At 55.9% G+C, this 20,621-nt stretch overlaps 1 protein-coding gene across 3 annotated transcripts in view; it reads left to right on the forward strand.

Moving 5' to 3' along the window:
- The window catches only part of TLN1 (talin 1), a 35,511-nt gene extending 16,366 nt beyond the window's left edge, over positions 1–19,145 (forward strand). For all 3 annotated transcript variants that reach the window (XM_068176264.1, XM_068176266.1, XM_068176265.1), the window contains 40 exons: positions 221–388; positions 657–951; positions 1,048–1,214; positions 1,576–1,704; positions 2,008–2,121; positions 2,333–2,446; positions 2,604–2,738; positions 2,889–3,017; positions 3,117–3,219; positions 3,292–3,500; positions 3,597–3,716; positions 3,877–4,074; positions 4,405–4,544; positions 4,648–4,741; positions 4,896–4,985; positions 5,156–5,278; positions 5,785–5,928; positions 6,256–6,417; positions 6,506–6,646; positions 6,881–7,062; positions 7,403–7,535; positions 7,658–7,759; positions 7,867–8,037; positions 8,202–8,351; positions 8,481–8,582; positions 8,686–8,805; positions 9,100–9,246; positions 9,993–10,159; positions 10,401–10,584; positions 10,838–10,963; positions 11,255–11,371; positions 11,451–11,636; positions 11,736–11,843; positions 14,786–14,891; positions 15,032–15,156; positions 15,454–15,579; positions 15,713–15,775; positions 16,004–16,186; positions 16,854–16,979; positions 17,924–19,145. In XM_068176264.1, the coding sequence (XP_068032365.1) occupies positions 221–388; positions 657–951; positions 1,048–1,214; positions 1,576–1,704; positions 2,008–2,121; positions 2,333–2,446; positions 2,604–2,738; positions 2,889–3,017; positions 3,117–3,219; positions 3,292–3,500; positions 3,597–3,716; positions 3,877–4,074; positions 4,405–4,544; positions 4,648–4,741; positions 4,896–4,985; positions 5,156–5,278; positions 5,785–5,928; positions 6,256–6,417; positions 6,506–6,646; positions 6,881–7,062; positions 7,403–7,535; positions 7,658–7,759; positions 7,867–8,037; positions 8,202–8,351; positions 8,481–8,582; positions 8,686–8,805; positions 9,100–9,246; positions 9,993–10,159; positions 10,401–10,584; positions 10,838–10,963; positions 11,255–11,371; positions 11,451–11,636; positions 11,736–11,843; positions 14,786–14,891; positions 15,032–15,156; positions 15,454–15,579; positions 15,713–15,775; positions 16,004–16,186; positions 16,854–16,979; positions 17,924–18,055 (5,631 nt within the window). In that variant the 3' untranslated portion in view covers positions 18,056–19,145. The remainder of the gene's footprint in view (positions 1–220; positions 389–656; positions 952–1,047; positions 1,215–1,575; positions 1,705–2,007; positions 2,122–2,332; positions 2,447–2,603; positions 2,739–2,888; positions 3,018–3,116; positions 3,220–3,291; positions 3,501–3,596; positions 3,717–3,876; positions 4,075–4,404; positions 4,545–4,647; positions 4,742–4,895; positions 4,986–5,155; positions 5,279–5,784; positions 5,929–6,255; positions 6,418–6,505; positions 6,647–6,880; positions 7,063–7,402; positions 7,536–7,657; positions 7,760–7,866; positions 8,038–8,201; positions 8,352–8,480; positions 8,583–8,685; positions 8,806–9,099; positions 9,247–9,992; positions 10,160–10,400; positions 10,585–10,837; positions 10,964–11,254; positions 11,372–11,450; positions 11,637–11,735; positions 11,844–14,785; positions 14,892–15,031; positions 15,157–15,453; positions 15,580–15,712; positions 15,776–16,003; positions 16,187–16,853; positions 16,980–17,923) is intronic.
- Positions 19,146–20,621: the final 1,476 nt, after the last annotated feature.

Genomic DNA, 20,621 nt, shown 5'->3' on the forward strand with positions numbered 1-20,621 from the left:
AGGCTACAGCTTCACTGCCAGCTGTAGAGTACAGTGGAGATGGGGTCAAGGTGTTGCCAGCCTTTCCAGGTATTCAGTGCTGCTGGTGCTGGGACAGAGTGGTTGAAAGGGCCCCAAGGGCTCACATTTCCCATCTGAATATTTCACGAGAGCCCTGCAGAAGGCTGCGGCTGCTCCCACTGCCATGGCTGCCTTTCTGACCCTTTCTGTCCCCTCCCAGGACATGCTTATGCAGCTGGCAAAGGCAGTGGCCAACGCTGCTGCTGCACTGGTGCTCAAAGCCAAGAATGTGGCTCAGAAAACAGAGGACGCCGCGCTGCAGACACAGGTGATCGCAGCGGCCACCCAGTGCGCCCTCTCCACCTCCCAGCTGGTGGCCTGCACCAAGGTAAGCAGCAAGGTTAACCCTTGCCTCAGCAGGGCTGTGAGATTCACCTGGCTGGGGGGCAGCTTTGCAGCAGTCCTAGGTGTGCCAGGACCACATGTTCTAAGACAGGACATTGGGAATCTGGCACAGGAAGTGCGGGCCGCCTCTTGTTGGAGGTCCTGCCACTGTGCCCAAGCAATGATGATCCTCTTTGGAGGAGCAGAAGTTTGGGATAGCTCCTCCATGGAGCATACCATGCTTGCTGCCCAGCCTTTGTTCTCCCTTCCAGGTTGTGGCTCCTACCATCAGCTCCCCAGTTTGCCAGGAGCAGCTGATCGAGGCTGGCAAGTTGGTGGCCAAATCGGCTGAGGGCTGTGTGGAGGCCTCTAAGGCAGCCACCAGTGATGACCAGCTCCTGAAGCAGGTGGGGGTGGCAGCCACAGCTGTCACCCAGGCCCTGAACGACCTGCTGCAGCATATCAAGCAGCATGCCTTGGGTGGGCAGCCCATCGGGCGCTACGACCAGGCCACTGACACCATCCTCAATGTCACTGAGAATATATTCAGCTCCATGGGCGATGCAGGTGAGAGTGAGACACCCAGGGCAGAGCACAATGGATAGGGAGGTATCCGAGAGCCTTTGGGACTTGCTAACAGGCCACACTTCCATTCTGTTCCAGGGGAAATGGTGCGTCAGGCTCGTATTCTGGCCCAGGCCACCTCTGACCTTGTCAATGCCATCAAAGCTGATGCTGAGGGAGAGACAGACCTGGAAAATTCACGCAAGCTTCTGAGTGCAGCCAAGATCCTGGCTGATGCCACTGCCAAGATGGTGGAGGCTGCAAAGGTCAGTGTGTGGGGAAGGGTGGATGCTGACTTTGGCCCCAGTCCTGTCCAATGCTATTGGCTCAGTGCTGGGTAGGGGATGAGCAGTCCCTGGTTGAGCAGCAGTTCCCAGAGCAAGGTCTTGCATTGAGCCAGGGACCTGTGGCGTGGGCTCCTCCTGGGAAGGAGCTTCAGGAAGCTGTGGGTGGTAGCAGAGGAGCTGTTATTGCTCCTGCTATTGGACTCTTCCAGAGAGGCTGTGAACATCTCCCAAGTACCATAAACAGGGCTATCTTGTGGGAGCCAGAGCAGAGGTCCTGCTTCAGGAGGAAAAGGGCCTCCATGGTCCCTGAGAGATGTGATGGGTTTTCTGTTTTCTCTAGGGAGCTGCAGCCCACCCAGACAGCGAGGAGCAGCAGCAGCGGCTGTGTGAAGCAGCAGAAGGGCTCCGTATGGCAACCAATGCTGCAGCCCAGAACGCCATCAAGAAGAAGCTTGTGCACAAGCTGGAGGTGAGGTGCTGGGCAAGGATCTGCAAAGGGCAAGCAAGCACAGTCAGTGAGCAAGGCCTGTCCAAGAGCCCCCATACAACTCCTCTTTCCAGAGGGATAAAGTTCTTTTCAAGTACAGTGTCCATGCTGCATCACAGAGAGAGCTCCCTTCCCTTGTGTGCACTGTGTTGTTTTGGGGTGCTGGAGATGCTCGGGTGCCACAGGAGTAGGAACAGGAGTAGTTGTTTGGGGAATCTAGGCCTTGGTCATGGCGATGGGGCTCAATACAAACTGCCAGTGTTAACCTGTGCTTCCCTGTGCCAGCACGCAGCCAAGCAGGCCGCTGCCTCGGCCACGCAGACCATCGCCGCCGCGCAGCACGCCTCCTCCTCCAACAAGAACCCCGCTGCTCAGCAGCAGCTGGTGCAGAGCTGCAAGGTAAGGGCCTGGGCCTGATCCTGGCATCTCCTCTCTCTCCCTGTCTCACCTTCCATCAGCCATGCTGGTGCTTTCTGCTCTGCCACAGTGGTCAGACTGGATCCTAAGGCCCTCACTTAGGTCCTGTAAGAGCTGGTCCTTTTATCACTGGTCCTGGGTTGAATCCATGTCCTTCTGACTGATCCTCTTCAGTGACCATATTCTCTGGCAGGTGGTGGCAGAGCAGATCCCGATGCTGGTGCAAGGTGTGCGAGGAAGCCAGTCCCAGCCGGACAGCCCCAGTGCCCAGCTGGCTCTCATTGCTGCCAGCCAGAACTTCCTGCAGGTACCCATGCTGCCCAGAGCCTCCCATGCCAGCTCTGGCATTACAGCTTTCCTACTGTGCCTGTCCCTTTTAAGACACTGGGAGATCTTCTGCACACAGGCAGCTGAGTTGCTGCATGTTTGTCCCCTTCTCACTGCTTTTTTTCCTGGCCCAACAGCCTGGTGGGAAGATGGTAGCTGCAGCCAAGGCCACTGTCCCCACCATAACGGACCAAGCCTCTGCTATGCAGCTCAGCCAGTGTGCCAAGAACTTGGCTGCTGCTCTGGCTGAGCTCCGTACAGCAGCCCAGAAGGTGAGAGGCTGAATCCCATCCTGCAGTGAGTAACCAGCTGTGCAGAGCAGTGGGGAACAGTGGGGACAGCCTGGTGGCAGGTTCTGGTCTCTGCCACAGCCAGATGGGCTCTGTGGTCACCTGCTCACCTTCCCTTCTGCTCTGTCGCAGGCTCAGGAGGCATGTGGACCCCTGGAGATAGACTCTGCTCTGGGTCTGGTGCAGAGCCTGGAGAGGGACTTGCAGGAAGCCAAGGCAGCTGCCCGTGATGGCAAGCTCAAGCCTCTTCCAGGAGAGACGGTGAGGATGCAGGGAAGGGTGGCTCAGGGTGGACTCTGGGGCAGTGGAGTTGCCAAAAGGTGCAGTTCACCAGCATGTCCCAACTTGACCCCCCTGCAGATGGAGAAGTGTGCCCAGGACCTGGGGAACAGCACCAAAGCTGTCAGCTCTGCCATCGCTCACCTCTTGGGAGAGGTGGCCCAGGGCAATGAGAACTACACAGGTACTGACCTCCACAACAGGGCTGTGGGAAGGGGCACTGAGCTGACAGGCATTGACCTCTCCATCCCTTCAGGAATTGCTGCACGGGAAGTGGCCCAGGCCCTGCGGTCACTCAGCCAGGCTGCCCGTGGTGTGGCAGCCAACACCTCCGACCCACAGGCACAGAGTGCCATGCTGGAGTGCGCCAGTGATGTCATGGACAAAGCCAACAACCTCATTGAAGAGGCCCGGAAAGCAGTGGCCAAGCCTGGTGATCCAGAGAGCCAGCAGCGCCTGGCCCAGGTGGGGACAGAGGGACCCCAGTGTGCCCTGTGCCATGGCTGTGGGAAGGTTGTGGGGCTGGCTGGGAGGTGGTGACCTCTATTTGCTTCCCTGCAGGTAGCCAAGGCAGTGTCACAGGCTCTGAACCGCTGCGTTAACTGCCTGCCAGGGCAGCGGGATGTGGACGCTGCCATCCGCATGGTGGGAGAGGCCAGCAAGAGGCTGCTGTCAGATTCGGTGAGCTGAGCTGGTGCAGGAGGGGAAGGGGAAAATCTGGCAATGCAGGCTGGTCCAACTGCATCAGGTTCCTCTTGCATATCTGCAAACATGTGCCAGACCTTCATCTGCCATCTCCACTCATCTCTCTGCCTCTCCTAACCTCTCTTCTTCCTTCCAGTTCCCTCCCAGCACCAAGAGCTTCCAGGAGGCGCAGAGCCAGCTGAACCAGGCAGCAGCAGGGCTCAATCAGTCCGCCAATGAGCTGGTTCAGGCGTCGCGTGGCACCCCTCAAGACCTGGCCAAGTCCTCTGGCAAATTCGGACATGACTTCAATGAATTCCTGCAGGCAGGAGTGGAGATGGCTAGCCAGTCCCCGGTGAGAGGAAATGCCTGTTGGGGTATCCTGAATGAAGGGAGAGATCTGGGATATCTGAGAAGGTAGCTGACCAAAGGCAGGGTGGCCAGGCAGTGGTGGTTAGGGTGGCCGTGGCCAATGCAGCCAGGGAGATGGGGACTGGAGCTGTACAAAACCACAGCAACAGGGGGAAGGCGGCTTGGGCTAGTTCAGCAAGAATTCGTGTTTCCTTGCTGTTGGCGGACAAGATGGATGAAGGGAACTAGCTCAACTTGAAAATCCCCAGAGAAGACCCAGGATGGGTGTGGACTTTAAAAGGTACTGTAGAAAACGCATCTTGGCTCCTTGCAGAATAAGGAGGACCAAGCACAGGTGGTGTCGAACTTGAAGAGCATTTCCATGTCCTCCAGCAAGCTGCTGCTGGCTGCAAAGGCTCTCTCTGCTGACCCTGCTGCCCCCAACCTCAAGAATCAGCTGGCAGCAGCAGCACGGTAAGAGGAACTGCTCCCTGAGAGCTGCTGGCTGTAAATAATAGTGGGGCTGGGTGGTGGGGCATGCATTGATCTGTGGATCTTTCTTCCATGTCCCTGGCAGGGCTGTGACTGACAGCATTAACCAACTGATCACCATGTGCACCCAGCAGGCTCCAGGCCAGAAGGAATGTGACAATGCCCTGCGAGAGCTGGAGGTAAGAAGCCAGATATTGACAAGGCACTGGAGGGGTTGAGATGTTGGGTATGAGGGGAGCTGCACCCCACTGCAAGGAACAGGAGGGAATGAAGAGGAGGTACAAGTGGAGGATGCTGAACTTTCCTCTGGGTGTGACACCTATGTCCCTGCAGACGGTGAAAGAATTGTTGGAGAACCCCACCCAGACTGTCAATGACATGTCCTACTTCAACTGCCTTGACAGTGTCATGGAGAACTCCAAGGTAAGCCCTGAATGGAAGTTTGGGGAAGAAGGGGGAGGGCTTGGGAAGGATGTGGGATCAAAGGGAAAGGTGGTTCCTCGCCTATCAGTGAAGCACAGTGAACTCTGATCCTGGGAGCCCTGCGGGAGTCAGAAGTGGTCTCCATAATCAGTGTGTGGTGTGTCCTGCAGGTGCTGGGAGAGTCCATGGCTGGCATCTCTCAAAATGCCAAGAACAGCAAACTGCCTGAGTTTGGCGACTCCATCAGTGCCGCCTCCAAAGCTCTCTGTGGGCTGACAGAGGCAGCTGCCCAGGTGAGACACACTCAGTCCCAGCCCTGAGCCTTACCCCAGGGGCATAGTTGTTGTATGCACCCCATCCCTGCCCTTCCAAATCAGTGGGAAATGCAGCCAGACTTCTCTATGAGCCTCCCTGCAATGTATTATTGCAAGGGGCCCCTGCTGGGTAATAAGTTACAAAGACTCCATGTATTACAGGAGGCTGATCAATATATCTTTATTAAGAAACTCATTGCTCTTTTACATCCTAGTTCGCTACAGGTGGACCTCATTGGTCCTTTATTTAAAACACCATTGGCTAATTAAGAAACTACCTTTGGTAAACAAATCTCCATAACACATTCTGCATGTTCACAACAACAGGTACAGCAAGTTAAGAATTGTTTCTCATTCTTTTCTCTGATCTTTGCACAGCCTTTTCCCAGAACGATGTCTGGGAAACTATCTGTCTTTCTGTGGCCAGAGAGCTACTACCACAGCAGTGTGCAGTCTCTGTCTCACCATGTCTCTCATGTTCCTAGGCTGCCTATCTTGTGGGAGTCTCAGACCCCAACAGCCAGGCCGGACAGCAGGGCTTGGTGGATCCCACTCAGTTTGCTAGAGCTAACCAAGCCATCCAGATGGCCTGCCAGAACCTGGTGGACCCTGCCTGTACTCAGTCCCAGGTGAGTGTGGGTTGGGGTTCCATTACAGGCATTTGATTGCATCAAAAGGAGTATGAAGCTAGTTGGAAGTGCTGCATCCCCAGAGTTGGCCAAGATGTGGCTAGTGTCTCATTAGGCCCCATCAGCTGCACTGGGAACCAGCTGGCAGCTTTGGTGCAATGGTGACAGTCCAGATAGAGGGCTCTGTGGGCATTGTAGGATCTTGGTGATCTTTCTTGGGTCCCAAAAGGGATGCCTGTGGTCACTGGTGCCCTATATAGGGTGGGTGGGAAGGAAGAGCTGTAGGAATACCAGGTGAATCCTACCTTACTCTGCTTTCCCCTGCAGGTGCTGTCAGCAGCCACCATTGTAGCAAAACACACCTCAGCCCTGTGCAACACATGTCGTCTGGCATCCTCCCGCACTGCCAATCCTGTGGCCAAGCGCCAGTTCGTCCAGTCGGCCAAGGAGGTGGCCAACAGCACTGCCAACCTGGTCAAGACCATCAAGGTGTGGAGTCCCTTCTGAGGCAGTGTAGCGGTGATGGGATGTGGGGTATGGTGGGGGTTGGGTAACTGCTCTGGTCTCTCCACACCAGGCCCTGGATGGCGAGTTCAATGAAGAGAACCGGGAGCGGTGCCGTGCTGCCACTGCCCCTCTCATAGAGGCTGTGGATAACCTGACAGCCTTCGCTTCCAACCCAGAGTTTGCCACCGTTCCTGCTCAGATCAGCCCAGAGGTGGGATGCTGCTGGGACAGGGAGGATGGAGCCTGGCTGTGACAGGCTCTGCTCTGGGGTGGAGAGAAGCTGTGCCTTCCCTGAGCCTGGGGGCCTGCATTGAGTGGGGTATGATGGGAAGGTGACAGCAAGCCTTGGGCTTCAAGGGGTTGCTCCAGGGTAAGGGTCATGGGAGAGGGAGCAACTTCCCATGCATACTCCCTTACCTCACCAGCCTGTTATTTCCCTGTGTAGGGGCGTAGAGCCATGGAGCCCATTGTCATTTCAGCCAAGACCATGCTGGAGAGCTCTGCTGGCCTCATCCAGACTGCCCGCTCTCTGGCTGTCAACCCCAAGGACCCACCGCAGTGGTCAGTGCTTGCTGGCCACTCGCGCACAGTCTCAGATTCCATCAAGAAGCTAATCACCAACATGAGGTGAGCAGAGTCCTTCTGTGGCTGTGGCTCTGTCCCTGCTGGCACATACTCCTGCCTTGAGCAAGCATTCCTTTGGCTCATCATCTCCTTGGACACAGCTGGTGCAGGCAGACAAGGGATGGGATAGAAGACACTCTCCCTTTTTTCCTTTCTGGAAGCTGCTCCTCCAATTCTCACAAGGGTTGATGGGAACACACGCTGATGAGCCCAGGCTCTATCACACTGGGTTGCCCCAAAGCCTGGGAGAGGGGTCTTGCCCCTCACTGGCACCAGCCAAAGGCTGGGGGTGAAGGGGTAGTGTAGCAGCTGCCAGTGCTTGCCTGATTCATCTGTCACTCAGGGACAAAGCTCCAGGACAGCGTGAGTGTGATGAGGCCATTGAGGTCCTGAACAGATGCCTGCGGGAGGTGGACCAGGCATCCCTCGCTGCCATCAGCCAGCAGCTGGCCCCCCGACAAGATATATCCCAGGAGGTGGGTCAGGGATGTGCTGTGGGCAAGCCTAAGGGACTGGGCATCCTTCCCTGGGCTTTCAGCAGCATTAAGGCCCCATCCAGCCCTGCTGCAGCCTCCTGCAACACCCTCTCTTTGCACAGGCATTGCACAATCAGATGATCACAGCTGTCCAAGAGATCAGCAACTTGATCGAGCCTGTGGCTGCTGCAGCACGGGCCGAGGCCTCGCAGCTGGGGCACAAGGTAATGGGGGCACAGGGTAATGGGGGTGTGGCACTTGGTGCCTGGGGAGGAGACATACGATGCATCTGGGGCTGGAAGCTGCTGGTGCTGACACTGCTCTTCCCTAGGTGTCCCAGATGGCTCAGTATTTTGAGCCACTCATTATGGCAGCTGTCGGCGCTGCCTCCAAAACACCCAACCACCAGCAGCAGATGAACCTCCTGGACCAGACCAAAACACTGGCTGAATCCGCCTTGCAGATGCTGTACACAGCCAAGGAGGCTGGTGGGAACCCCAAGGTGAGTGGGAGAGGCACGTGTCAGTGGCGTGTTCTCCTTTGCATGTGGGTGCTGCATGGTGCACACACGTGTGCCAGACATGGAAAACCCAGGGTCAGTGTGCAGCATCCCTGTTGGGAGGGGAGCCACCGCCTGTCTTCCCTCACTCTGGCTTCTTCTTGCAGCAAGCTGCCCACACTCAGGAGGCTCTGGAAGAGGCTGTGCAAATGATGAAGGAAGCAGTGGAGGACCTGACCACCACCCTGAATGAGGCAGCCAGTGCTGCAGGTGTTGTGGGGGGCATGGTGGACTCCATCACCCAAGCCATCAACCAGGTGAGGGGAGCAAGGAGAAGACCTGGACAGGGCTGGATGTGGGAGAGGGAAGAGTCAGGGTCAAACCATACAAGCCAAAGACCTTGTGGGTCAGAGCTGGAGCCATAATCTCCTTGTGGTCTCTTGCAGCTGGATGAGGGGCCCATGGGTGAGCCAGAAGGTACCTTTGTGGATTACCAGACCACGATGGTGAAGACAGCCAAGGCTATTGCAGTGACTGTGCAGGAAATGGTGGGTGCAAGCAAGACTGTCACTGTAGAATGCACTGCCTGCCACTGAGTCAGGCTGCTGCCCTCCTTGCCCTGTCCAACTCATGCTCTTCTTCCATCAACAGGTCACCAAATCCACCACCAACCCAGATGAGCTGGGCATACTGGCCAACCAACTCACCCACGACTATGGGCAGCTGGCACAAGAGGCCAAGCCAGCTGCCCTCACTGCTGAGAATGAGGAGGTGCGAGCCTGGGGGAAGTGCTGGAATGTGCTGTGGGGCAGAGCAGGGGCTGCTGGGCCGTGAGAACAGAGGACAGGGACACTTGAACCTCCCATTGGAGCTGGGTGCAGGCAGCTTTCACACCTCCCCTGAAACATGACATAGAAACAAGGAGCAAAGCTGTGTTTCCTTTTTCCTTCTCCTGAGTGGGAGGATTGGGAAAGAGGAGCTGGGTGGTGTTTCCCAGTGCGTATCACTTAGTTCACTTAGGGCTTAGTTCCCTGCTGACTCTGTCACACACACATTCCTCTGCAGATTGGCTCCCACATCAAGCGCCGGGTGCAGGAGCTTGGTCATGGCTGTGCTGCCCTGGTCACCAAGGCTGGAGCCCTGCAGTGCAGCCCCAGCGATGCCTACACCAAGAAGGAGCTGATAGAGAGTGCACGCAAGGTTTCTGAGAAGGTAAGTGGTTGAGAGGTCGACAGTGAGGTGGGAGGGATACTGGATTCAGCCATGTGCCCTTGGAGTCACCACTCCCAAGGATGGTTTCCTGATCCTGTTGGAATCTTTTGGCTCTCTTGGCCACACTCCCCCTTGCCCAGCTGATGGGGTGGAAGATGGATGCCCCTCTGCAGATGCTATAACAGCAGCTGGTGGGTGAGTGTGATGCCCAGGTGCTGCAGCCTGCCTGGGAAAACTGACCTACACACTGGTGACAGGCCAGGGCTCTCCAGATCAGTTCTTGCAGAGTTGGTCAAAGCACCTGCAGCAGTGCTTGCAGCTCACACTCAGTGATCAGTCTCCCCTTCACCTTTTGCTAGCATCCTGTCCATCAAGTCAATCTAAAGAGCATGCTTCTGAAGAACAGATGAAAAAATGTGGCTTTAAAAGTCTAGTTGATACGAGTCAAGCAGCAGTGCTTGTAAGCAAAAACACAAAACAGTAAACACTTGTAAGTTGTGCCTGGCATCTGCAAATCTTACTAATTTGAAAACTAGCTGAGTTCAGCATCTCTTAGGCCACCAAATATGATAGTTGCAAGGTTAAAATAAGTAACTGGAAGCTAAGAAGGGTTGTGCAGACCAAAATATTCCCAATTCCTCTCCTTGGTATGAAGCAACTCCACCCTTGGGGGTATTGGAGGTGTGTGCAGTGAGAGTTCCCTGAACCTGCTCTGCTCCCCCATTCACTTTACTCATACCCCACAGGTGTCTCATGTGCTGGCAGCTCTTCAGGCTGGGAACCGTGGGACACAAGCCTGCATCACAGCAGCCAGCGCTGTCTCTGGCATCATTGCTGACCTTGACACCACCATCATGTTTGCTACAGCAGGAACCCTCAACCGGGAGAACTCTGAGACCTTTGCTGACCACAGGTACCCAGACACCCTGTCCAGCCTCTGCTCATCCAGAGACAGGGGTGTCAAGCTCTGTCCCGTGATCTTTCTGAGCTGTGGACCAGCCCCAAGGAGGGCTTCAAGCTCAGGTCGTGCTGGCTCAGTTTCCCAAAACTCCAGCTTGTACATGGGAAAACCAGGATCCACAGTCTCTCTGTACCCCAAGGACTATGTGTGCAGTAGAGAGCTGTGTCCTCCCTGACACACATTTTGTCTCCAGGGAGGGCATCTTGAAGACAGCCAAGGCACTGGTGGAGGACACCAAGGTGTTGGTGCAGAACGCCACAGCCAGCCAGGAGAAGCTAGCCCAGGCTGCCCAGTCCTCTGTATCCACCATCACCCGCCTGGCAGAGGTGGTGAAGCTGGGTGCTGCCAGCCTGGGATCTGAAGACCCAGAAACCCAGGTGTGATTGAGTGTGTGGGCTGGGTGGAGGCTGCTGGTAGCTTGCTTGGAGGGGTTGAGGGATGCAGATGTCATGTGGTGCTCAGGCTGGATCCCAAGAGTTGGGGAGAGAGGGGGCTGGGCTTTGGCTGGTGCTGGCTGAGCTGGACTCCCTGGGTGCCCTGTGGTGCCCAAATCTCTCACTGCTGGGCCACACCACCCTCAGCCTAAGTGAGACTTTAGCTCAGCCATTCCCCTGATCTTGCTCTCCCCAGGTGGTCCTGATCAATGCTGTGAAGGATGTGGCCAAGGCACTAGGAGACCTGATCGGTGCCACCAAAGCAGCTGCTGGCAAAGCTGGAGATGACCCTGCTGTGTACCAGCTGAAGAACTCTGCCAAGGTCTGTGCTGGTTGTGATGGGAGGAGGGTGAGGAGGCAGTGGGGCTGGAGAAAGGGAAGGGTCTTTTTCTGCCTGTGTAGGCCCAGGAGCACAACTGGGGTGCAGACAGGACAAAAGGTTAGGAAGAGACACATAAAAGGTAGAACACAGCTTGCAGAGGAGCAATTGAGGCAGTTTGAGTGGAGTATGGGGATGGGGCAGTTTTGGACCAATCCACAGGGGAAGGACAGGTGCTGGCAACAGGCCAGAGCTTGTGTGGGGATTCACCTGGCTCTTTTTCTCCTTCCACAGGTGATGGTGACAAATGTCACTTCCTTGTTGAAGACGGTGAAGGCTGTCGAGGATGAGGCCACGAAGGGGACACGGGCCCTGGAGGCCACGATCGAGCACATTCGCCAGGAGCTAGCGGTGAGTACAGCCGCGGTGCTGCGGCTGCCACGCTGCTCGCCTGCCACCCTGTGCCTCACCGCTGCCTCTCGCCTTGCAGGTCTTCTCCTCCCCAGTGCCTCCTGCCAAGGTCTCCACCCCGGAGGACTTCATCCGCATGACAAAAGGCATCACCATGGCTACAGCCAAAGCGGTGGCTGCTGGCAACTCGTGCCGGCAGGAGGATGTCATCGCCACGGCCAATCTGAGCCGCCGGGCCATTGCAGACATGCTGCGCTCCTGCAAGGTAGGGTGGGCAGTGGGTGTGGATCTCTAGCATGGATTTGTGGGTGGAGGGGGGATGGTGATGGATGTAAATAGGGGTTTCCCTGTGTCCGGGTTACAGGAAGCAGCCTACCACCCGGAGGTGAGCGGGGACGTGCGGCAACGGGCGCTGCGCTTTGGCAAGGAGTGTGCTGATGGCTACCTGGAGCTGCTGGAGCATGTGCTGGTGGTGAGTGTCCCCACTCTGGTTCCCAGGGTGGGCAGAGGCTGACCGTGGATTGCCTTGGTGCTCCCCAGATTCCCAAGGTCCTCTGGGCTTTTCACTTCTTCCCACTGAGCCCTTTGCACAGCGCACATTGCTGCCTGTGCTGGCACAGCATGTGTCTATGCCCCTGCCATGGAAGCAGATGTCAGAGAGCTCAACAGGCTCTAAGAAAGGTATTTTGCTAACATCAGACAGAGATTAACTGACTACAAACAGATGGAGGCTGGAAATCAATAACATGGTAGCATAATCTTGTAAAAATACAGCTTCCAGTAAAAGTGATAAGAATAATAGACCTCAGGCAGTGGGAAAACAAAGTGTCATTCCCAAAACACTATGTGTGGTAGTTGGACAATGCCAGCCATAGCAAAGATAATGACTGCAAGCGCCCACTGCAGCCTTTTGATCCAGACTCCCACTGACTGAGTCCTCTCAAGGACTTCAGCTGCAACATTAGTTTACAAGAAGTAAATTAAGCCTCTAGCATGATAGGAAAGATCCAGTGAAGTCCTTCCAACAGCTTGCATTCTTGGCAAGACCACAGAAGTGGAGTCAGGGGCACTCTGGGGATGTGCACACTCATCTCATGGTGCGGTGAGATCTCTCAAACAGGACAAAGACTGACAGTGATTCAGCTCTGTGTCAAGGTTACACTAGGCTGGTTAGTGACAGTCTGCTGTCTGGGATCACTAGCTACAAGGTGGTGGAGCCCAGAATGTGGTTTCCTGCAGGGAAAGCCCCCTTAGGCAGAGGGTAACCAGCACTGGCAGCAGCAAGAGGGAGGTGGGCAGGAATCGATGGCTAGAAAATGAAGCTGAGTAGAGGAGAAGTCAAAGGGTGGTTTTATTCAAGGGAGGTAACCACTGGGGTACAGTTCCAAGGGGAGCAGTGAGTTTTCCTTCTTCTGCATCTAGATCAAATGTCTGCCTGGAAGATGCTTCAGGCACACATGAATCATGGCAGCCAAGGCTGGAGTGCTGAGTAGAAATTCTCTGGCTGACCTGTTGTTAACAGATCATTAGGCTAATGACTTAGTGTGGCAGTGCCTGAGGTCAGCCTACTTGCAGGAACACGCCATTCCCCTGTATTTTGGGTGTTACCTGCTGCCATGCAATGTTTTGACTATCATACATTGGAACATCCATAAAAATGTTCACTGGAGGTGCCTCTTAGTAAGCTCGTAGCCTCCGGGGTGCCTTCAGCTCCAGACAGAGATCATTTAGCAGTTTAAACACGTTGTCAGAGCAGACAGCAGGCTTAATAATAAGGCATTTAGACTAGATGTGCTCATGAGGGCAAACCAGCCATCACTGTGTGCCATCAGCTTGAGTACTCTGAGCCTCGAGCTGCTCTGGTGACTCTGCTGGGATGAACCAACACAAGGCCAGGAAGAAGCCATGACTCACCTCAGTCTCCACAGCACTCTGGTCTGCAAAGGCAGGAGTGAAGCTCACAGGTCCTGTTTATCAAAGGATAGCAGGTTCCTGGGAAACCACAAGCAGGAAGGATCTAGGGGAATGGGAGGGGAGATGGCAGATGGGGTGCTACCTCATTCCCCGGCAGCAGCAAGGTCATTGCTGTATCCTTTGTCCCCAAGGGAACCAGTGCCTTCTGCAGAACATGAACAAGTCTGGTTAGGGTTCAAGAATAAAGGTTATTTGTCTCAGGCTGGAAAACATGGCTCCCAGCAGAGGAGTGGGAAAGCCTGCATATTTCACCAGGGAGGGGTAGGAATTTGAACCTCCATGGGGACTTGGTATTTGGTAACAATAGGTCTCTCCCTCCAAAAGCAGGGAGCTTCTGTGGCTCAAAACTGCAGTGAAGCAATTCAGGGTGGGGAGAAATAAGGTGTAAAGAGTGTGAGGAGGAGAGTGGATCCATGGCTACTCTGAGTGTAGGTGGCTCCTCTGGCTGTGTTTGCCTCATCCAGGTGCCCTGTCTTGCCTGGCCCTGCAAGGCTGAAGTAAGAGCTAATGATGGCAGCACAGCTCCCCATCCAGGATCTCTGATCCTTTGTTCCCGCTTCTCCTCTTGGCTGCCCTTCACCCCTCAGCAAAAGCACCCACCTTCCCCTACCCTCCCCTATCTCCCCTCCTCCTGGCTGGGGCGTTCACTGCTTTCTTTTCTCTCTTCTCCCTCCTCTTTGTCAGCCGGTGAGTAAGGCAACACTGGGGTGCCTGCTGGTCTCTAACCTCAGCATGAGCCTTGCTCATGGCGTGTTTGTGTGCCCGGCCCAGTGCTGGGGTGGGACTTGAGTGTGTCCACAGGGACCCTGGGGTCCTTGTGTTTGTGTTTGTGTACTCACCTCTGCTCTAGCTGATGGGCAGCTGCTGCCTGTCTGGTGCAAGCTGGGCCAGCAGTGAGCTCTGTTTGTGCATACAGACCCTGTGTGCGTGCACACGTGTGCTGTGGTGTGTGCATGTGTCCCTCCAACCCAGGGGAGGACCCTTAGGGCACTGCCTGCCACCTCATCCTGATAGGCCTAGCCCTCCTTTGCTGGGATGCCACTCCAGTGTATCCCCCTTTGCCCAGCTTGTGTTTGCAAACAAACCTCCAAAATGGGGATAGCGAAGGGGATGTGCTTCTAGAGCTTGAAATGATTTGCAGGGGAGAAATCTTGGTGTGGACAGCTGCTGAGTGCAGAAAGGCTTGTGCTGAGGGTCTTGTGTCTGTAAGATATCCCAGAAGCTGTGGATGCAGGAGAGCCCTGGGGAAGCTCATTCTATCCTGGAGCACAAAGAGAATAGTCAGACTCACTTGAGAAAGCATCTCAGACAGTGCCTGACGTGTACACATGTGGGAGGGGACTGGGGGATCCCACCATACTTCCCTGGGGAGCACACCTCAAACAGACCTATGAAGTTCCCCTTTTCCATGTGCTTACATCTGCTCCTTCCCCCGCCCAGATCCTGCAGAAGCCGACCCACGAGCTGAAGCAGCAGCTGGCAGGCTACTCCAAGCGTGTGGCCAGCTCTGTCACTGAGCTCATCCAGGCAGCCGAGGCCATGAAAGGTAAGGAAAGATCCTGCTCAGAGGGGCATGACCAAGGGCTGGGATTAGGGTGGAGGGTTCAGCAGCTGCTGGAGGAGGCAGGGAAACTCGGAAATGAGACTGCATGGAGGTGTAACCTGCCTGGCTTCCCATGTTCCTAGGGACAGAATGGGTTGACCCAGAAGACCCCACTGTCATCGCTGAGAATGAGCTGCTGGGGGCAGCAGCTGCCATTGAGGCTGCAGCCAAGAAGCTGGAGCAGCTGAAACCGAGAGCTAAGCCCAAGGTAGCAGTGCTGAGCCTTGTCTGGCCTTCGTGCTCAGCTTGGGGTGGGCTGGGGCTTTCCTGCCTGTACTTTAGCCACATTTCAAGGCCCATCTGACAGCTGATCCCTCTTCCTGTACTCCTGCTACCTCCCACATCCCCAGCTGGACTTTCCTTGGGTAGCCCATGCCCTGCTGCACCCCATAGCCCTTAATCCAGCTTCATATGTTTGCCCTCAGGCCCCTGCAGCCATCCTCCTGTTCTGCTCCATCTGTCCCAGCACTCCTGCTTGGAACTCACACTCTGCTTTTGCCCACAGCAAGCAGACGAGAGCCTGAACTTTGAGGAGCAGATCCTGGAAGCAGCCAAATCCATTGCTGCAGCCACGAGTGCCCTGGTGAAGGCAGCCTCAGCCGCCCAGAGGGAATTAGTGGCCCAAGGAAAAGTAAGGCCGTAAGAGGGGAAGAAGAAAATGTAGAGAAGGGTTCTCCCTTCTTCTGGGGTCACTAGCAACCCTCATGCCTGTGACAAGAGGTGTGCAGAGTAGTGACCCTTACTCCTCCCCTCCTTCTTCATAGGTGGGTGCCATCCCAGCCAACGCAGTGGATGATGGACAGTGGTCCCAGGGTCTCATTTCAGCCGTGAGTATCAAGGTTATGCCAAGGGGTCAAGGGGGAAACTATCCTCTTGACTTCTGCAAATATGAGGATGTTCTGCCCTTTTGCTTGTCCTCAATATAAGAAGCAGCCATGCTTCTTCCTCCCTCTCCCACATCCTCTGGAAGCTGGCTCTTTCCATCCCATGCCCCACAACCTGCCTGGAACTGATCAGGGCTCCCGTACCTCCCCTGACAGCCTCTCTTGTCACAGGCACGCATGGTGGCTGCTGCCACCAACAACCTGTGTGAAGCCGCCAACGCCGCAGTGCAGGGCCATGCCAGTGAGGAGAAGCTCATCTCCTCTGCCAAGCAGGTGGCTGCTTCCACAGCCCAGCTCCTGGTGGCCTGCAAGGTGAAGGCTGACCATGACTCGGAGGCCATGAAGCGGCTTCAGGTGAGTCCCAGGCTGCCTCTTCAGCTCCTGTTGTTTGAAGGGTGGATGGGAGTGGCATGAGGGAATGTGGATGCTTTCCTTGGCTTATGCTCCCTGCCTGTATGCCATCAGTGGGAAGTTCATTGGAACACAGGCCCCAGGTTGCTTGGATTTCACTGCTAGCTGTGTGCCAGGCATGTAAGTTCTCCTGGGCTGCTCAGCCTGGCAGCATTCAGGAACAACGACCTGGCACAGGAATATCTGAAATGGGTGCACTTCCTCACTGGCATTCAAGAGGTTAATGTGTGGGGGGCATGTTCTGTAGCACCATTAATCCTCAGAGGCCATGGCACACAAAAGCTTAATGCCCATGTGTTGGGGGGTTAACATGGGGTCTCAGCACTGGGGCTAAGGGCTGGGGAGAGGCAGCAGGGCTGCCTCCCAGTCCCTGCCCTGCTGCTCAGAGAGGAGCCAGAGCCTGGCTGGGAGCAGAAGCGCCTGAAATGGTCATGAGCTGGTGACAAGGCAGCGAGCCATGTAAAGGAATCCCTGCCTGCAGCTCCCAGCACTCCTGGCTGCCGGTCCTGCCTGCTGCCCAGCCTGGGGCAGGAGTTCCTTCACACCCCTGGACTGCAATCATACCCTGGGGCTGTGACTCACACTGATGCTCTCCTCCTCCCTGCTGCAGGCTGCTGGAAATGCTGTGAAGAGGGCATCAGACAATCTGGTGAAGGCAGCACAGAAGGCAGCTGCCTTCCAGGACCATGATGAAACCGTGGTGGTGAAGGAGAAGATGGTCGGAGGAATTGCACAGGTGAGGAGTGAGGCTGCTCAGGGCAGGAGCAGCTCTAGGTGCCACCACAACCTGTGTGTGCCAGTCTCAGAAGCATGTCCTACCACTCACCAGCATAGGTCATGTCTTGAGAGAGCCTCACAAAAATGCTGAGAGTTCACCCATCCCATTGTATCATTGCTACAGGCCCCTGGCTGGGTAATAATTGGCATAGACTCCCATGTATTACAGAAGGCTGATAAATGTATCTTTATCAAGAAACCCATACTTTTATATCTTAGTTCACTACAGGTGTCCTTTAGCCCAAACACCATCACCAGTTGCCAATTAAGAAACCGCCCGTTGGTAAACAAACCTCCATAAGAAATTCCACATGTTCACAACAACAGGTGCAGCAAGATAAGAATTGTTTCTCATTCTTCTCTCTGATCTTCTCACAGACTTTTCCCATAACAATGTCTGGGAGAGTTGTGTTTTGCTCTGTGGCCAGAGAGCTGCTCCCACACCACCAGTTAAACAATGAGGCCTCACCTTATCTCGCTGCAAGTAGCAGGGGGTGATGGTGCATGCTCCTAGGATTGTCAAGCCCTGGCTTCTCCTTGGTGCAGAGCCCACAGTATCCTTTGCGGCACAAGGAAAAAGCAGAGCACTGGGTAGAGGGTGAGATCTACCTAGTGTGGGGTGTCACAGTCACCCTGGTGACACCTGCACCAGTAACTTCCTGCAGCTGAGACCCTCTACACAGCACATGGGGCAGAGCCCAGAAGCTGTGCTGTTCTGCTTTATGTCCAGAGTACCATGCTCCCACCCCAGGGACAAACAGTCCTCATGCCCAGTGAGGCAGTGGCTGTGATGGGAGGGAAGCAGCAGCCAGAGAACGCACCTCTGGGGTTGACACCACTGTGGCAGGAGCTCTGGCCATCCCTGTGGGAGGCAGTTGTGACCTTGGGGCTCTCTCCTGGCAGATTATCGCCGCCCAGGAGGAGATGCTGCGCAAGGAGCGGGAGCTGGAGGAGGCTCGGAAGAAGCTGGCAATGATCCGGCAGCAACAGTACAAGTTCCTACCCTCAGAGCTGCGGGACGAGGAGCAGAACTGAGCTGCATGCCCTCTGCTCACCACACAGACTGCTGCCTGCCCACCTGCCCACCTGCTGCTCCTATTTAAGATGACCCGCCACAAGCGAAGGGCTGTCTGGGCTAGACCAGAGCTCTGCCCGCACCCAGAGCAAACGGACTAACTCAGCTGCCCCTCCAAGCCGGTGCCGCACCAGCAACTCCGCTTCGCTGCCCAGCCCACCTTCCCATGCACACCCAAGGCACAATCAGAGCGCTCGGAGGGACTCGGTTGGGGTGGGAGCCGGGGCTGCACTGGCTCAGGGCTCACCCGCCAGCCCCGGGGTGCGGGCCCACAGAGCTCTCCACTGCAAGGGGATATTTACTTGTGCCTTTTTCCTTCCCTCTCGTGCCCCTCTTTTTCTCTCCTCCACGTGGGATGGGGACAGGCGAGTGGCTTGCCCTCTCCTGTGCAATAGTGTGCAGGGAGCAGCCACCCCTCGCTGAGCTCTCGCGTGGAGCTGCCTTTCACCTCCAATGCCTTATTGCTGGCTGAATCTTTCTCTGCAGCTACCCTGGAAGGCCCTGAGTCCACCCCATGAGTATGAGTATCTTCTTCAGCCCAGGCCCCTCTGCGGAGCAGCAGGGCTGGAAGTCACAGTGCCTCCGCTCAGGATGGGGGATGATGTGATAAGTTCACCCCCAGAGCTGTTTTTTGCCTTCCTGCAGGGCTTCCCCCCGACTGTGGCCCCAGCCAGCTCTGCCTTCCTCCTTCTTCCCAAGTGCCTGCATTGTTTTCCAAGATCTGCAGTATTTTTGTAACTTTTCCATTTCTCTAGTATTGAGCCTGCAGCTTCCAAAGTTCATTTATTTCCCTGCCTGCTCGTGCCCTGCCCACTAACACCCAGCTCTCGCCGGGGTCCCGTAGCCCAGCATCCCACCCCTCCTCGGCTCCAGGACCCCCGTCCCTTACCCTTTGCAGTTGCTGAGGCTTCTCTCACCATTTTGATACTTTAAGCATCCCATATTAAAGATTGAAGGAAACCAGCTCCCCCCCAAGCCTCCGGGGTGGGGTGGGGGATGCCAGTGTCTCCTCAGAAAGACGCATTCATCAATAAAATCTGGTTTTCCTGCTTTCTTGCCAACTGGGTATCAATGGGCCTCTCCAGGAGAAGGGGAGGGCAGGGGGGCCTGGGCGCCTTCCCTCCCAGCGAAGGGAGGGGGTAGTGTACCACGGGTGCTTATACAGCATGGAAAATATTTGAGGCACGTCCAGCCCCAGGCACCCGGCAGGCTGGACCCCCGCTGCCAGCCATGTGCTGGCCTCGCAGGTGCTGCCGGGGGGCCACCACTGCAGGAGGGGATCGTGGGGATTTTGTTTCTTGGGGATTTGGGCTTCAGGGAAGGCAGGGCAGGTATTTGTGCCTGGAGCTCAGCTCCTGGCCCCATTCCTGCTGCCAGCCAAATTACTCCTGGGTAGGGTGCAATAGGGGTGCAGGTGTGGGACTTCCCACCCCATAGTCACTGGTGGGCCATCAGTGGGGAAGCAACAGTCTGTTGTGGTGTGGGTCTGGGAATGTGGCCGGAGCCTTCCCGGCTGCCAGTGTTGATCTCACGCCCCAAAATAGCCCCCCAGAGCCAACCTGTGCGGGCAGCAGCTGCCCCAGCGTGTTCCCACCTGTTCCCACCCTGTCACTCAGCAGGGATTTGGGGGGCCTAAGCAGTGGCAGGGCAGGCAGAGGTAATGTGGGGTGCAACAGGGACATTGCAGGGTGCAACACCGGCACGGGCAGGTTGGCACGTGTCCTTTGCCTCTGGGGCTGTTCCTGGTGGTGTGAGCTACAAACATCAGTGGCAAGGGTAGCATCCTGCAGTATCCTGGACAGCAACCCCTGTCCCCTTATGGTCATGTCCCTGGGGGTGTGGAGGGGCTGTTTCTCCTAAGACACTTACCCTGGCCAGGCTCCAGGGTGGATTTGTGGCTCTCACAGGCATTCCAGTCCTCCCAGCTGTCCCCTGACAATCTGCACTGGCCTGACCCAGGCTCTCACCCAGGTACTGGCTTGGACATGGGGCCCTTTGGAGTGTTCAGCAAGGACAGCGAGCGGGCACATTGTGGCAGCAGCTCTGGCCTCATCCTGGGGACAAGGGAGCTCCTGGAAAGGCCCCATTGGTTGTCAGGACAAGCCTTTCCTTGGGAGTAAGGTCTGACCCTAGCATGAAATATGGAGGGGATTGCCATCCTTGGAGACCTTAGCACAGGACAAGCCTGGGCATGGTGCAGCAAAGGGAGGGATGTGCACCTACAACTCTCTGCACTGCCTTCTCTCACAGGTTACCACAGACGTTGGGCTTAAGGGCAGAGTCATGGACTTGGCTCCCAGATGATTCCAGCAGTGTCCATCAGACATGGCTGTGATGCCTGGAGCAAAGGTGGCAGAGAGGGAGAACAGCATCCTTTGGGGGCACATCTGTTGAGGGCTGGCCTGGCTCCAGGGCAATTTGCTTGCTGCTTGCACCTTGCCCATCATTATATTTGCCCCATGCACTGAGCACATGAAGTTGCTCAAGCCCATGAAGTTGCTCCAGGCTGAAACATCTTGCAGAAAA

Source organism: Anomalospiza imberbis, chromosome Z (assembly GCF_031753505.1).
Source record: "Anomalospiza imberbis isolate Cuckoo-Finch-1a 21T00152 chromosome Z, ASM3175350v1, whole genome shotgun sequence".
Taxonomy (NCBI): Eukaryota; Metazoa; Chordata; class Aves; order Passeriformes; family Viduidae; genus Anomalospiza; species Anomalospiza imberbis.